A 17,120-nucleotide genomic window follows, 5' to 3' on the forward strand; every position below is an offset into this window, starting at 1 on the left:
CTCCAGTATGTGTTCTTTTATGCCTTTGAAGATATCTATGTTGAACAAAGGCCTTTCCACACTGATGACATTCATAGGGTTTCTCTCCAGTATGTGTTCTTTTATGCAATTGAAGAGTACCATGATGAGCAAAGGCCTTACCACACTGATTACATTCATAGGGTTTCTCTCCAGGATGTGTTCTTTTATGCAATTGAAGAGTACCATGATGAGCAAAGGCCTTACCACACTGATTACATTCATAGGGTTTTTCTCAAGTATGTGATCTTTTATGCAATTGAAAAGCACTGTGGTAAGCAAAAGCCTTACCACACTTATTATATTCATAGGGTTTCTTTCCAGTATGTTTTCTTTTGTGCTGTCGTAGAATACTGTTTTCAGCAAAGGCATTACCACACTGATTACATGCATAGGGTTTCTCTCCAGTATGTGTTTTTTTTTTTTTTTTTTTGGTTTTTTCGAGACAGGATTTCTCTGTGGCTTTGGAGCCTGTCCTGGAACTAGCTCTGTAGACCAGGCTGGCCTCGAACTCACAGAGATCCACCTGCCTCTGCCTCCCGAGTGCTGGGATTAAAGGCGTGCACCACCACCGCCCGGCCAGTATGTGTTCTTTTATGCTGTCGAAGAGTACCCTGTTGAGCAAAGGCCTTACCGCACTGACTACAGGCATAGGGTTTCTCTCCAGTATGTGTTCTTTTATGCAATTGAAGGTGATCGTGACGTGCAAAGGCCTTACCACACTGATTACATACAAAGTGTTTCTCTCCAGTATGTGTTATTTTATGAAATTGAATATTACAGGGCTGTGCAAAGGCTTTACCACACTGATTACATTCACGGGGTTTCTCTTCAGTGTGTGTTCTTTTGCGCAACTGAAGAGCATTGTGATGAACAAAGGCTTTATGATACAGATTAGATTCATTCTCAATATCATGTGTTCTTTTATTCCTCGGAAGCTGACTGTCAGATGCCAAGGCTTTAACACATTGAGGATACACTGAAAGTTTTTTTCCAGAATTATTTCTTTTAATCCTGCAAGCATAATTGGAACACATAAAAGTGTTACCACATTCAATACACTCTTGAACCTACATATCTCTATGTATTACTTTTATAATTTAGTCCAATTGTAAATAGAAATCAGATATTAAGGTTTTATAACTGTTTAAACTCATGCTTTCTTCTCCAATTAAGGGTTGTTTTGCATTTTTAAGACACCTGTCATGGTAATTTCCTTTATTATGTGGTTTAACTTTTCACATTTACAGAAACATTTTTCTATTTGACATATTTCTCATATTTGAAGAGAACTGGATAACCTCAGAACAACTTTATTACATTCATAAACTGTCCTATACTATGAATCATACTACATTTGCTAACTGAACTAGGACAATCAGAAGTATTTGCACAATTCTAGAACTCATGTGGCTTCTCTGCACTGTGAGTTTGTTTATGTATTAACAGTGATCAAAACAACTTTGAGATATCATCTTACACCTGTCAGAATGGCTAAAACCAAAAACACCAATGATAGCCTTTGCTGGAGAGGCTGTGGAGGAAGGGGAACCCTCATCCATTGCTGGTGGGAATGCAATCTTGTGCAACCACTTTGGAAATCAGGATTTTGGTTTCTCAGGAAATTAGGCATCAACCTACCCCTAGACCCAGGAATACCACTCTTGGGAACATACCCAAGAGATGCCCTATCATATGTCAAAAGCATTTGTTCAACTATGTTCATAGCAGTATTATTTGTAATAGCCAGAACCTGGAAACAACCTAGATGTCCTTCAATGGAAGAATGGATGAAGAAAGTTTGGAATATCTACTATCTACACATTAGAGTACTATGCTGCGGTAAAAAACAATGACTTCTTGAATTTTGCATGCAAATGGATGGAAATAGAGAACACTATCCTGAGTGAGGTAACCCAGACTCAAAAAGATGAACAGGGGATGTACTCACGCATAATTGGTTTCTAGCAATAAATAAGGGTCATGGAGTCTACAATTGGTGAATCTAAAGAAGCTAAATAAGAAGGCGAACCCAAGGAAAAACATATAGTTATCCTCTTGGCTATGGGAAGTAGACAAAATTGCCGGGGAGAAAATTGGGATATTGGGGGTGGGATGGGATGGGGGTAAGGGGAGATGGGGAGAGAAAAGTGAGAAGGGGAGGATGGGGAGAACTTGGGGAAAAAGGATGATTCGTATAAAGGAAGGTTGGATAGGGGAGCACGGAAGCACAATTCTTAGTTAAAGGAGCCACCTTAGGGTTGGCAAGAGACTTGAACCTAGAGTCGCTCCCAGGAGCCCAAGGCGATGTTGCCAGTTAGTTCCTTGGGCAGCTGAGGATAGGGAACCTGAAATGACCCTATCCTATAGCAATATTGAAGAATATCTTGCATATCACCATAGAACCTTCATCTGGTGATGGATGAAGATAGAGACAGAGGCCCACACTGGAGCACTGGACTGAGCTCCCAAGGTCCCAATGAGGAGTGGAAGGAGGGAGAAGATGAGCAAGGAAGTCAGGACCACGAGGGGTGCACTCACCCACTGAGACAGTGGGGCTGATCTATTGGGAGCTCACCAAGGCCAGGTGGACTATGACTGAAAAAGTATGGGATAAAACCGGACTCTCTGAACATGGCGAGCGATGAGGGCTGATGAGGACAATGGCATGGGGTTTTGACACTACCTCATGTTCTGGCTTTGTGGGAGCCTAGCCAGTTTGGACGTTCACCTTCCTAGACATGGACGGAGGGGGGAGGACCTTGGACTTTCCACAGGGCAGGGAACCCTGACTGCTCTTTGGTCTGGAGAGGGAGGGGGAGATGAGTGGGGGGAGGGGAAATAGGGTGGGAGGAGGGGGAAAGAAATGGGAGGCTGGGAGAAAGCTGAAACTTTTTTTTTCTTTTCTCAATAAAATAAAAAAAATTAAAAGAGTGTGTATGAGTAATACAAGATTTACTATGTGCTCTCGGTTTAGTAGAAAGTCTTACAGATATACTTATCATCACTTCAATGTTTACACATTTTGTATTATGAGTAGCAAGAAATAAATGGATTGGCAGATCTACAGCATAGCTCTCATGGTGCTATGATTCAAATGGTGATATCTGTTTAGCCATTTCTCACTTGTCTTTTTAATTAAAAGAATGCCTAAAAATGCAGTTCACCTACATGAAATTGTATATGAATTTTTCAGAAGTTAATAATTATAAATGTACTTAAAGCTGTGCTTGCCGGGCGGTGGTGGTGCACGCCTTTAATCCCAGCACTCGGGCGGCAGAGGCAGGCGGATCTCTGTGAGTTCGAGACCAGCCTGGTCTACAAGAGCTAGTTCCAGGACAGGCTCCAAAACCACAGAGAAACCCTGTCTCGAAAAACCAAAAATTAAAAAGAAAGAATGAAAGAAAATTAGGAAACATTCTATTTTAAAACCCAGCAATACCACTTTGGATATGTACCTAATGGATGCTCAGGCATACTACAAGGACAAGTGGTCAACTATGTTCACAGCAACATTATTTGTTCACAGCCAGAACCTGAAAATATCCCACTGAAGAATGGACAAAGAAATTAACATGGATAAAGACAATTACATCTTCAAATTTATGGGCAAATTTTTGGATCTAGAAAACATTAGAGTGAGTTAACCCAGACCAACAACAGGTTTTCTGCAGATCTTCCTAAAGATATATCAAAGAGAATATTCAAAATGATAAAGAACTCAAGATGGGCAATGGGGGTGTATGCCTTCAATCCTGGCACTCAGGAGGCAGAGGCAGGTGGATCTCTTTGACTTTGAAACCAGACTAGTCTACAAAGAGAGTTTTGGTACAGCCAGAGTGGTTACACAGAGAAACCCTATCTTGGGGAAAAAGATGAATGAACAAAAATTATCCAAAAACCAATAAACGACTCTATTAGGACCAGAATGTCTGTGCCTTGCATTCAACTGTGTTAGCGTACAATACTCATCTCTAAATCTAAATAATACACATTACAATTTCATTTACAAAGGAAATACTGGAGGGTGAGGGATAAAAGCTGGAAGGATGACTCGGCAGTTAAGAGTACTTACTGTTCTTGCAGAGGATCCATATGCACAGGGCAGCTCACAACTCAGGTCCAGAAGACCCAATGCCCTTTTCTGGCCTCCATGGGCATGGCACACATATGGTACATAGATTCATAAGCAGGCAAATATTAATATACATAAAACAAAATGTATATATTTTAAAATCCTATACTTGTACTTTCAAATTATACTAAATCTTTAAGTCTTATAAATTACATTTTTTGTTTTATTTATTCTTTTTTTGAGACAAGGTCTTATGCCTTTCCTGGTTTGGAACTCACTAGGTTAGTGTGCCTCTTTGGTATGGGAAGTCCCTTTGTATATGTGTTGCTTATGATGGTTAATGAATAAAAAAGCTGCTTTCAGCCAATGACTTAACAGAATGTATCCAGACTGGAAAAGCTATGTAGAGAAAGTAGGCATAATTAAGAGAAGCCTTGTAGCCACCACAGGATTAAAGGCTTATGCCACTATGCTCAGCTGTGAATTACATACTTTAAGATATGTGACAAATATTTCTGTATCTTTTGTAAAGACACCTAAGCACAGTGTCTCTCTCTATTTAGTACCTAATCTTCTGTGTACACACTTCCCCCTCAATGTCTCTTTGGCTTTTGCTGGAATATCTTCCTGTGGTGTAGCCAAGAATTCAATATTAACCACGTGGTAGTTCCGAAATAGGGCTCTTCCCAAGGCATTTGTAGCAATGCAGGACTGGATGTGCCACTGAAGTTGATACAGAGGTGAAAGGGAAGTTACCAGGGCTCAGAGACATCTTCTGAGCATGCATGAGTCAGGGCTGGCATCAGTCTGGCTATGCTACTTTTAATTCAATCTCTGACAGGATATCATCTTCCCTTACACACTTAGTGTATCAGCTTTTCTTGATCTTGTGCATATGGTTAAATAAAGAGTTGTAGGGGTAATAAATCAATATGAACCACTTATATAGTAATTGGAAAACAGGGTCCTTAAACTTCAGATCTGTTAATCCTTCACTGCCAGCACTAGGAATCTAGTTTAAGAAAAAATGAAGGGCACAGCTATATCATGGCCGTGCCTAGCTATAATCCTAGCACTTAGGAGAAGGAAACAAGGAGATCAGAAGTTAAAGGCACTCCTCAAACACAAAGCAAGCTTAAGATCAGCCTGGGAAACATGAGACACATCCACACGCACATACACCCGCAGGCGCACATACACACACACACACACACACAAGGATAAAAGAAAAATATAGTACAGTTAATGATTAATATGTACAAATTTTACTTATAGCACAAAATACATTAACCCAAGTTACAAAAAAAATGCAAACTTGATGTTCAAGTAGAACAGAAATGTTTAAATAAATTTCTGTGGTGAAATGCAACAGAAAGAAAACATTTTTAAAGAAATATTGGATTATAGGAAATTATCATGATGTAATCAATGGGAGGGGAAATATGCAGACCATAAAACATTGCATTAACTTCTGTCCTAATCTTATTTTTTTTCATTATTGGCCTATGGATATATGTTTAGGTCTAGAAAATTCTGGAAAATTGTGGTGAGATACTAATAGTTGCTTCCTTTCTGGGCAATGTGGTTACAGATAACTACTCTTCTTTTCACCTTTTTAGTAATGTTAGGCATTTCTAAATAAATATGACCTTGGACCAAAGAAATGATGGTATTCTTTTTAAGAAGGCAGGGGACACCTTGTTCCAAACAGATGAGCTCCATTAGGGTGTAAGTGATGGAGATGGTGATGCAAGCTCAGCAATGTGGGAAGACAGAGAGAGAGGGTCAAAAATAAAAGTAGGAAATATTGACAGGGATGAATAATATAGTTGGGAGAAGGACATTTGTAGGATAGAATATGTGATTTACCTATACTATTTGCCATCCTAGAAAAGTGTGAGGAAGAGGGAAGACAGTGTGCTTGAGGAGATTTCTTGGATGGGTAGAGATGCTACTACCATCTACTGTGGTGCAAAAAATATGTGCAAGAGAAGTAGCCTGTTCTGGGGAATTCCTGCAGTCAATAGCCTTTAAGATACCTGCCCACCTTGCGCATCATCTCATGTACGATAAATACAGACAAAGCCTCTTGGCTGTTGGATTTGGTTCCCATTCCCATTGCTCACAGAAGGCTCTGGACTAGTATTCTTTCCATTAGTTTATTTCCAGATAAGTAAACCTTTGTTATCTCTATTCTGGACTATTTAGGAACTCTTTGTACAACAACAAATTGGTGACCATATGGCCAGAATCCTCACAATTGCTGGGTCTCTCCTGCAGCCTTCTCCCACCACACACAGCTGAACTACCTCTCTGCAACTTAACCACCTCCCCTCTGGCACACAGCTGCACACCATTGTGTTGGCATCCTGGAAGACAACTTTACAATTTCCTTCCTCCTATGCCCAAGTGGCTTAGTCCCTCCTACTAAGTGGCTGACTTAGTGGTTCTATGATGATATTCAAGATATTCATCAGTGTGGCTATAGGACAAGGCCAGTTCAGGCACCCTTTCCTCTACTGATCATAGAACATACAAAGAAATAAAAGAAATAGTCATCAAAAGAACAAATAATCCAATATTAAATGGAGTACAGACATAAAGAACTTTCAACATAGGAATCTAAAATTACTGAGAGACACTTAGTGATATTTCCAAACTCCTTAGCCATTAGAGAAATGAAAATCAGAACAACTCTGAAATTCCCTCATATCTGTAATAATAGCCAAAATCAAAAACATTGGTGATAACTTAAGCTGGAGAGGATGTGGGGTTAAGAGAACACTCCTCCATTGCTGATGGGGGTGCAAACTGAATCAGCCAGTTTGATATGGTGTTTTCTCAGAAAGTTAGAAAGCCAACTGCCTGGTTGTGAGGCATGCCTTTAATCCCTGCACTTGGGAGGCAGAGACAGGTCCCTCTGACTTCAAGGCCAGCCTGGTCTACGAGAGCTAGTTCCAGGACAGACTCCATGTCTACAGAGAAACCTAGTCTTGGAAAACCAAAAATTAAAAAGAAAGAATGAAAGAAAATTAGGAAACATTTTATCTTAAAATCCAGCAATACCACTTTGGATATGTACCCAATGGATGCTCAGGCATACTACAAGTACAAGCGGTCAACTATGTTCACAGCAACATTATTTGTTCACAGCCAGAACCTGAAAACATCCCTTCCACTGAAGAATGGACAAATTAACATGGATAAAGACAATTACATCTTTAAATTTATGGGCAAATTTTTGGATCTAGAAAACATAAGAGTGAGTTAACCCAGACCCAGAAAGAAAAATATAAATGTACTCACTCCTAAGTGGCATTTAAATATAAAACCGAACAACCAGTCTACAATTCACAAAGAACATAGACAACAAAATGGAAACAAAGAGATATACATAAATCTATTCTATATAGACCTAGACAAAGACAAGATCTTAGTAAATTGGGAACATGTGGATCATGGGAAAGGGGGAGGGGAGAGGAAGGGAGAGTAGTTGAATAAAAGACAGTTAAAAAATCTTTGGTAAACAGCAGTTCGTGAGTGAATTATACAAAGTACAAAATGAATAGCTGAAATTTGCTTAATTTTGTAGCTGAATAAAATAATTCCTCTTTCCAAGGCAAGCTGATTTATGACATTTAAGTAAAAGCATTCCACACATATTTTCCAAAAGAAAATTGAAGGTGTATACCATATCTCCCCATGTTTCCAAACCTATGATCACACACACATGAGAGAGAGAAGTGTTTGATTTTACTTAATATAGCTGCATTCATTCTAAATTCACCGTTAAACACTGAGTTCATGTTTTTATTATGAACTTTGAAGGCTGTACTAGTCAGAGTGACAGACCCTGAACTATTTATTCATTTATAAATGAATAGGTCTCATTTATTATTTCTCTCAATGTCTGTGCTACTGGGGTTATAATTTGAAAGTGGTCTCTTTTGCCACTGTTTTCAAGTATACTTCCTATGTCTTTTATGTGGTTTAGGCTGTTTGGCTGTATGTTATGGTCTTTGATCCATTTGGACTTGAGTTTTATTCATGGTGATAGATGTGGATCTACTTTCATTCTTCCCCACATTGATAATCAGTTATGCCAGCACCAAGTTGAATATGCTTTCTTTTTCCATCATATATTTTTTGGTTCTTTGACAAAATTCAGGTGTAGTAGGTGAGTGGATTGATATCCGATTCTTAGAATCAGTTCCATTGGTCCTCCTGTCTGTTTTTGTGCCAATACCAGGCTCTTTTCAGTACTGTAGCTCTGTAGTAGACTGAAGTCAGGGAATGTGATGACTCCAGAAATTATTTATTGTATACAGTTGTTTTGGATATCCTGCATTTTTTTGCTTCTCTATATGAAGTTGAGTATTTTTATTTTGAGGTCTGTGAAGAATTTTTCTGATGTTTACATGGGAATGGTATTGAATCTGTAGATTGCTTTTGGAAAGGTTTTCATTTTTACTATCTATTTATTTATTTATTTAATTACTTATTTATTTGGTTTTTTCGAGACAGGGTTTCTCTGTGGCTTTGGAGCCTGTCCTGGAACTAGCTCTGTAGACCTGGCTGGTCTCAAACTCACAGAGATCCGCCTGCCTCTGCCTCCCGAGTGCTGGGATTAAAGGCGTGCGCCACCATCGCCAAGCCATTTTTACTATCTTGAGTTCTACCTAACAAGGGCAAGGGACATCTTCCCATTCTGTGGTGTCTTCTTCAGTTGTTTTCTTCAAAGATTTAATGTTCATTTCCTACAGTACTTTCACTTGTTTAGTAAGTTGTTCCATAATATTTTATATTATTTCTGGCTATGGTTAACAGTGATGTTTCCATAATATATTAATTCTAGCCATCTTTTTCAAAAAATATTCCTTGTAACCACCTTCTATCACCTACCTTCCTGATGACCATTTCCAATCTTCTGATAACCATAATTATACCCCAACTTCTAAGGGAATTTTTAAACAAAACATACAAGGAAATGTATGAGAGATTTGACTCTTCAAGCCTCTCGTATTTCAGTTAATGGTATCCTGTGGGCTTAAAAACATCATTGAATTTTATGATTTTATGGTTCTGGTTTGACCGCCAAATTTTGTTTCTTTCACTGGACCTTTTTATTTTTTTATATTTATTTATGTATACAATATTCTGTTTGTGTTTATGCCTGCTGGCCAGAAGAGGGCACCAGACCATGTGGTTGCTGGGAACTGAACTCAGGACCTTTGGAAGAGCAGGCAATCCTCTTAACCACTGAGCCATCTCTCCAGCCCCCCACAGGCCGCTTTTTAATGTTTTGGCTGTTTGCAGGGAGTTTTTTTTTTTTTTTACCTAGTTCTAGATTCAGAGTTAAGGTGCTTTTCTTTGGCTCTGGTTTCAGGCCCAATGTTAGAATACCCTTGCTGTAACCCATAATACTTCATAAAAGGTTTTATGAAATACAATCCTGGTTCAAACTAAAATAAAAAGAGGTATCATCATGCTTAAACAGATTGTGGACACTATCAAATTTTTCTCTACACAATAGCTGCTTTTGGTTAACTAACTGTAAGTGGCTTAAGATCTTAAAGAATAATTTAACATGAGCCCCTAGTTTTTTTCCTCAGGCCCAAAAGATTGTGATAATATGCACAAGCTTTATCAGATTGATTACACACAAAGTCTTACTCTCATATGAAGCATAAAACAATATGACACTGAATTAATTTATAGAGTTTCACTACAGTATGATGTTTTCTCATGTTTTTTGAAGAATAAAGACATTAACTTCAGACTTTCTCTACAGGTAGGCTCATATTATGTATTGAGATGATTGAAGGAGCTGCCGGCCTCTTCGTGCGACCCAGCTTCTGGCTGCCTAGCTAGCTTATGCCCTGAAATAACAACACACAAATGGTATTCAACAAAACACTGCTTGGCCCATTATATCTAGCCTCTTCTAGGCCAATTCTCACATATTAATTTAGCCCATTTCTAATAATCTGTGTAGCACCACGAGGTGTGCTTACCAGGAAAGATTCAGCATGTGTGACCTGGTGGCTGGCTGCATTGAATCTACCCAGGACAGGAGAGGAAATGACGTCTGCCTCACTTTCCTCTGCCTCCAAGCATTCTGTTCTGTCTATTCCACCCACCTAAGGGCTGGCCTCAAATGGGGCCAAGGCAGTTTCTTTATTAATCAATGACCTTCCTCCATCATTTCCCCTTTTTCTGTTTAAACAAGAAGGAAAGGCTTTCACTTTAACATGGGAAAATTACATATAACAAAACAGTTACAATTAAGAATTACAATACTTACATCTATTTTATCTTTATCATAACTAAGAAAAACAATAACTCTTCTTCAACTCCATCAAAAACTCCAGAAAGATATAATATTAGCTGGGCAGTGAGAAATAAGCAACTTACAAAACTCTAGAAATCACAGAGACATCTCACTTCCTGGACAGTCACCCAAAGTTCTTCTGTACAGTTGGGGCATCCATCTTCGGCCTACAGGGCCATAGTTTCCAGCAGACATTTCAATGAAGCAGGAAATTTCAAAGGCAGTTCAGTCACTATCTGCTGTGTCCTACAGAATGTCTCGCAGACTCTTTCATGAATCAGGAACCCTGAAAGATCATCTCACATTTAGGCAAGTTCAGCAGTCCTCTCTCTGAGGGTTCTCTGTGCCCAGTTTATGTAGTATTCCGGGCAAGAGCAGTTTCTTGCCCAAATGGCTATCAAACTCCATAAGGAGGCTCTTCAATGCCCATCTTCCTCTTGAAGTAGCTGGTGTTGCCAGGAGCAGATGTGTCTCATTGACATGCAAAACCCTAAGTTACTAAAATATTTTAAATGCCATATTCTGCAGTCTTTGAAGAATATGAAGAATGCCTATCTAAAATATATCTATGCACATCTAAAAAAATCTAACATGAATAGAAACTTGACTATCATAGATGATTATCTATTAACAACTTATATACATTACATTTTTAAATAAACTACACAATCACAATACCTTAATCAATATCAGAAATATATATACACACATAACAAAATTGACCTTAAATTAGTATCAGTAAAGCAAGATCCATTTCAATCCAAATTATTTATATCTATATTATATCACCCTTTAAATGTAAAAGAACATTTATAAACAATATTTGGGAATATGGATGTAGTTATTTCTCTCCAAACTGCTTCCTGCTGTATAGGGGCACTGTTAATCAGGTCTTTGAGGGTATAACCTGTGTGCTAGATTTGTCTCAGTTAGCAGATAAACAATTTTCTGAAGGTGTTCACAGCAACCTTTCAGGAGGGCGTGGTCTATCATACCATATTAGAATAGAAGCAATCCATAGGGTCTTATCCTGTGAAAACAAAAGAAGAATCTCTTTTCCAAAGTATCATATCCTTAGATCCAAATTCTGAAGTCAAGGTGTTTTCAAAATATCTATCTTGGATTAGTTCAGCAGCATTTATAAACAAATATCTTTTAGCAGATGTTGCTTTTTCCTCACCATTAAAATAATTCAAAGAGAGTACAATAGCATACAGTATCAAGATTCTCTGTGTATTTTCCATCTTTGTGCGGTTTTACTTTAACCTCTATTTCATTTATTTTTACTTTTATTTTATATTCTCTGTATATCTTTGCCCTGGAATAACTGTAGACCAGGCTGTCCTTGAACTCTCAGAGATCTGCCTTTCTCTGCCTCCCAGGCATTGGGATTAAAGGCGTGTAATACCACACTTTGAAGTCACAGAAGTCAATCTCCCTCTGCCTCCCAAGTGTTGGAATTAAAGGTGTGTGCTACCACACCCAACTACTCTTTCTTCCCTTTTATTTGTTTTTTATTTTAAGAACTTTAACTTTTAGCCTGCATATATTCTTAACACACTGTAAATCATTTAAAGGTTTTCTTTGTTTTTGAATCTCTCTTTACTATATATCTCCCTCTCTTTTTCTGACCACATGAGCTTTTAAACTACTGAGCAATATGGGCAAGATTAAAGCCGTGGCTTTGGCGGCTAGATCCAGCCTTAGCTTTCAGCTTCATGGTTGAGGTACCAGCGGTAGCCATGTTTATTGCCACAAGTCTATGGCATTTCAAGGTCCCTGCCAGCAAGCAAGCTGAAGCATTCTGCTCCCAGACCACACTCAGTCAACTGCCTGCCTGAAAGAGTCAGAGTCTGCCCTGGCAGGACAGCCCAGAAGGGGGCATTTTAAAATGGCACTTTTTCCTGCTACTGCTGAAAACAAAGAAGCATTCAGTTGGCTTTTATCAACACCATTTAAGTGTTTCTTGGCAGGACCTCTTAAGAGCTGCAGGGTTTTGCAGCTAAAGCTCAGTCAGGAAGCCTCTCTTAAATGAAAGTGCTTGCTTGCCTCAAGCAAGCAGAGCATAATGAGAAATTGCTGCTACCAAGAAAACATGCTTTATTCTTTCCCAAGCTTTCTCAGGCTTTATGTGGAAGCAGTTGTCCACATAGAAACCATTCTGTTGAAGGAGCTGTGGGCCGCTTCCTGCCACCCAGGTCCCGGCTGCCTGGCGAGTTTGGGCCCCAAAATAACAACACACAAATTGTATTAATTAAAACACTGCTTGGCCCACTATGTTTAGCCTCTTCTAGGCTAATTCTCACATATTAATTTAGCCTATTTCTAATCTGTGTAGCACCAAGAGGTGCGCTTACCGGGAAAGATTCAGCATGTCTGCCCTGGTGGCAGGCTGCATTGCATCTTCCTCAGACAGGAGAGGAAATGATGTCTGCTTCACTTCCCTCTTCCTTCAGGCATTCTGTTCTGTCGACTTCACCCACCTAAGGGCTGGCCTATCAAATGGGCCAAGGCAGTTTCTTGATTAACCAATGACCTTTCTCCACCTACCACAAATTCCATTCATCAATATCTCTACAGTAGGTGTTATTTTATGCCTTTCAAGAGTACAGGGGTTCTGTAAAGGCCTTACCACACTGATTTCACTCATAAGGTTTCTTTCTAGTGTGCATTCTTTTATGAATGTGAAGACTATTTTCATATTCAAAGGTCTTAATACACTGATCGGATTCATAGGGTTTCTATCCAATATGTGATCTTTTATGCCTTTGAAGTTGACTATGGTGTGCAAAGGCCTGACCACACTGATTACATTCATAGGGTTTCTCTCCAGTATGTGTTCTTTTATGGCTTTGAAGATTACTGTGAACTGCAAAGGCCTTAGCACACTGATTACATTCAAAGGGTTTCTCTCCAGTATGTGTTCTTTTATGCACTTGAAGATGACTACGACGTGCAAAGGCCTTAGCACACTGATTACATTCATAGGGTTTCTCTCCAGTATGTGTTCTTTTATGGCTTTGAAGAGCACTGTTGTCAGCAAAGGCCTTAGCACACTGATTACATTCATAGGGTTTTTCTCCAGTATGTCTTCTTTTATGCAATTGAAGGTTACCTTGTTGAGCAAAGGCCTTACCACAGTGATTACACTCATAGGGTTTCTCTCCAGTATGTGTTCTTTTGTGGTTTTGAAGAGAACTGTTGTCAGCAAAGGCCTTAGCACACTGATTACATTCATAGGGTTTCTCTCCAGTATGTGTTCTTTTATGTTTTTTAAGAGCACTGTTGTCAGCAAAGGACTTAGCACACTGATTACATTCATAGGGTTTTTCTCCAGTATGTGTTCTTTTATGCAATTGAAGATTACCTTGTTGAGCAAAGGCCTTACCACAGTGATTACACTCATAGGGTTTCTCTCCAGTATGTGTTCTTTTATGTTTTTGAAGAGAACTGTTGTCAGCAAAGGCCTTAGCACACTGATTACATTCATAGGGTTTCTCTCCAGTATGTCTTCTTTTATGGCTTTGAAGATTACTGTAAACTGCAAAGGCCTTAGCACACTGATTACATTCAAAGGGTTTCTCTCCAGTATGTGTTCTTTCATGCACTTGAAGATGACTACGACATGCAAAGGCCTTACCACACTGATTACATTCATAGGGTTTCTCTCCAGTATGTGTTCTTTTATGTTTTTGAAGAGCACTGTTGTCAGCAAAGGCCTTACCACACTGATTACACTCAACGGGTTTCTCTCCAGTATGTGTTCTTTTATGAGTTTGAAGAACACTGTATTGAGTAAAGTATTTACCACACTGATTATATTCATAGGGTTTCTCTCCAGTATGTGTTCTTTTATGCCTTTGAAGATGATTGTGATGAAGAAAGGTTTTATCACATTGCCTAATTTTAGAGCATTTTTCTCCGGTATGTGTTTTTTTATTCCTTAGAAGATGAGTGTTATAACACAAGGCTTTAGCACAGTGAGAATATACGGAAAACGTCGCTCCAGTTTGATTTCTTTCAATCCTGCAAGGATAATTTATGCATATAAAAGTTTCACCACATTCAATGCACTGTTAAACCTCATCTCTATATGAATTAACTTCATATTTTTTCCAATTGTAAAAAGGCATCAAACATTATGGTTCTATAACTTTGTTTTAAATCATGGTTTGTTTACCCATTAGGGGTCATTTTGCATCTCAAAAAATATTTGTAATGATAATTGCCTTTCTGCAATGGTTTACATTTTCATCTATACCTATATTTTTCTATTATATTTTTTACATTTTTGAAGAGAACTGCATACACTGAGTGCTTTACCAACTTTACTACATTTATAAATTTTACTATATCGTGAATCATTATACATTTGCTAAGTGAACTAAGACACCTAAAATATTTGCACAGACCTAGAACTCATCGTGGTTTTTTCGCAATGTGAGTTTATGTATTAACAATGATGGTAGAAAATGAATTAACTTTGCATTTTTGTATCAAATTCAATAAGTATACTCTACATTGGAACTACATTTTATCTTCTTAATTGTTCTTAAGGAGAGGTATGCTAAATATTTCCATATCCCTATGCTCATACTCTTGTGTCAAGAGTAACATATGAAATATATGAAATATATGTAATATAAGAAAGGAAGAATAGTCAATAAAAGATTTCCACATTGAATCCTCACGGTTTGACTTTCTTTTCCTCACAGACTTGTGGTATAGATACCAAGATTTCTCCACAACATCTGCCCCTTGATCCTTGACTCCAACAGCTGCTTTCATTAAACTTAACACAGTCACAAAAACTATATGAGTAATACAAGGCTTACCATGGGCTATTGATTTAGTAGGAAGTTTTGCAGCTATATTCATCATCACTGAAATGTGTATACATTTTCTGTCATGAGTAACAAGAAACAAATGGACTGGTAGATGTATAATATAATTCTCATGGTTAATGGTAAAATCTGTTTAGTCATTGCTTCCTAGACTTTTTCTTAAATGAATGCCTTGCAAATGCAATTCACATACAGGAAATTGAGCTATATGGATTTGTGAGAATTTAATAACCATCGATGCATTTAAAGCTGTGCTTATTTACACTGTTGTTTTGTTTAAAAGTGTCATAACACATTATAAACTCAGCAGAGGCACATTGTTATAAACTTGCATAAGAAAATTACCTTGCATGCCTTCTACACCATTGACAATGTTCTTCAGTGTTATAGTCTTCCCAAATGTATCCTAAAGTACAGTACCAAAATATGTATGTTATATTTTTTAACACTGTGAAATAATTAGCTTATTATCCTAAGAACAATGACTGTGTTATTCACCTCATTCTCCTTTCTAAATCAAATTACAGAACAAAATCATAAACCAACGAAAAGTTGTCTCCATATTTTGAAACATGAAAGAAATTTATTTTTACCGATAGTAGTGAGGTTCCTGTAGGTCTCCAGCATCACATCTTTGTAGAGATTCTTCTGGGAAGCATCCAGCAAATCCCACTCTTCCTTAGTGAATATGATATGCACATCATCATAGGTCACTGCCTTCAAAAATATACCACATGTGTGTACAATGTAAGCATGACAGTAGCAACATTGGAATGCATACTTCTTTGACAGTACAGTTGTATGATTCTGGTGTTATCCACTCTTATTCCATGACATAGACAGTTACTTTAGAATGAAATTTAAAAGTAGAGTAAATTTTATCTCTATATCCTTTGTACCACCTTATAAGAGAAATATCAATTCATAAGGAGAGAAAATCAGAAAAGCTGAACAGTACATTGTATGCATGAGAATATTGTACAAAAAAATTACTGACTACAGAAAGGAAAAAAAGATGGACAAACTGGGTGTATTGAAGTATTGTGCCTTTTACCACAACACTCAGAAAACAGAGGTGGGAATCTTTGTCTCTGAGTTGAATGCCAGTCAAGTCTAAGCAATCAGGTCCAGGAGAGGTGGAAATACACATGAGACCCTGTTTCCATTGTAAACTGGAATGAAACAAAGAATGGTATACAAAGATCTGAAAGACTTTTATTGAACTTCCCACAAAGAATTGTTTTCACTCCAGTTAATGACTCAGAATACTCAGGCAGTATTAATGTTATGAATACATGGCATCTTGGCAATCAGAGTGATGCCCTCTGTCAATTTTTAAAATTCAAGAAATTATGAAGCTCAGCACAGCAGCATATACTTGACATAAAAAAATACCTACATTCTAGCACCATCATCCAATACCATAAAAACAAATAGAGCCAGGAATGATGCCTCCAATTAGTTACAGGAATTGAGAGCCACACAGTTACTCAGATAGGCAAACAAAACAATTAAAACAGCAGGTTACCAAAGTCCTGAGGACTGAATAACAACTGTTTCTGCTATCTTTTATGTGCTTTAGAGATCAAGCCTATAATGATGTTGAAAGCATTTCAGTATAAGTAGGAAGCTGGCTGATTAATGTCAAGCACAACACAGTAGATTTAAATGTCAGGAAATTACTTGAGGGTATTGAGATTCATTGGATACAATGAGGAATTTCATATAGAAGGGCTTCTTCTCCTACTAAAGATCCACAGAAAACTGAAAGAAAACCACTATGGAGAGAAACTTGTTGAAATACATGATCTTTTCTGGGAGGTTGTTCATTCAGTCAAGTACAATGTGAACC

The 17,120-nt window shown here is 38.0% G+C and overlaps 1 protein-coding gene across 1 annotated transcript; it reads right to left on the minus strand.

The window, feature by feature from the left end:
- Nucleotides 1–13,165: 13,165 nt before the first annotated feature.
- LOC121434560 (zinc finger protein 431-like) lies at nt 13,166–15,895 on the minus strand. Its single transcript, XM_041633502.1, has 3 exons — nt 15,862–15,895; nt 15,614–15,674; nt 13,166–14,366 (listed from the first exon to the last, which is right to left on the minus strand). Exons 1-3 carry the CDS (start codon nt 15,893–15,895, stop codon nt 13,166–13,168), a joined length of 1,296 nt encoding a protein of 431 aa, XP_041489436.1.
- Nucleotides 15,896–17,120: the final 1,225 nt, after the last annotated feature.

This window comes from Microtus oregoni, unplaced genomic scaffold, assembly GCF_018167655.1.
Source record: "Microtus oregoni isolate MIOR12 unplaced genomic scaffold, Mior012 000044F_000, whole genome shotgun sequence".
In the NCBI taxonomy this organism is placed as follows: Eukaryota; Metazoa; Chordata; class Mammalia; order Rodentia; family Cricetidae; genus Microtus; species Microtus oregoni.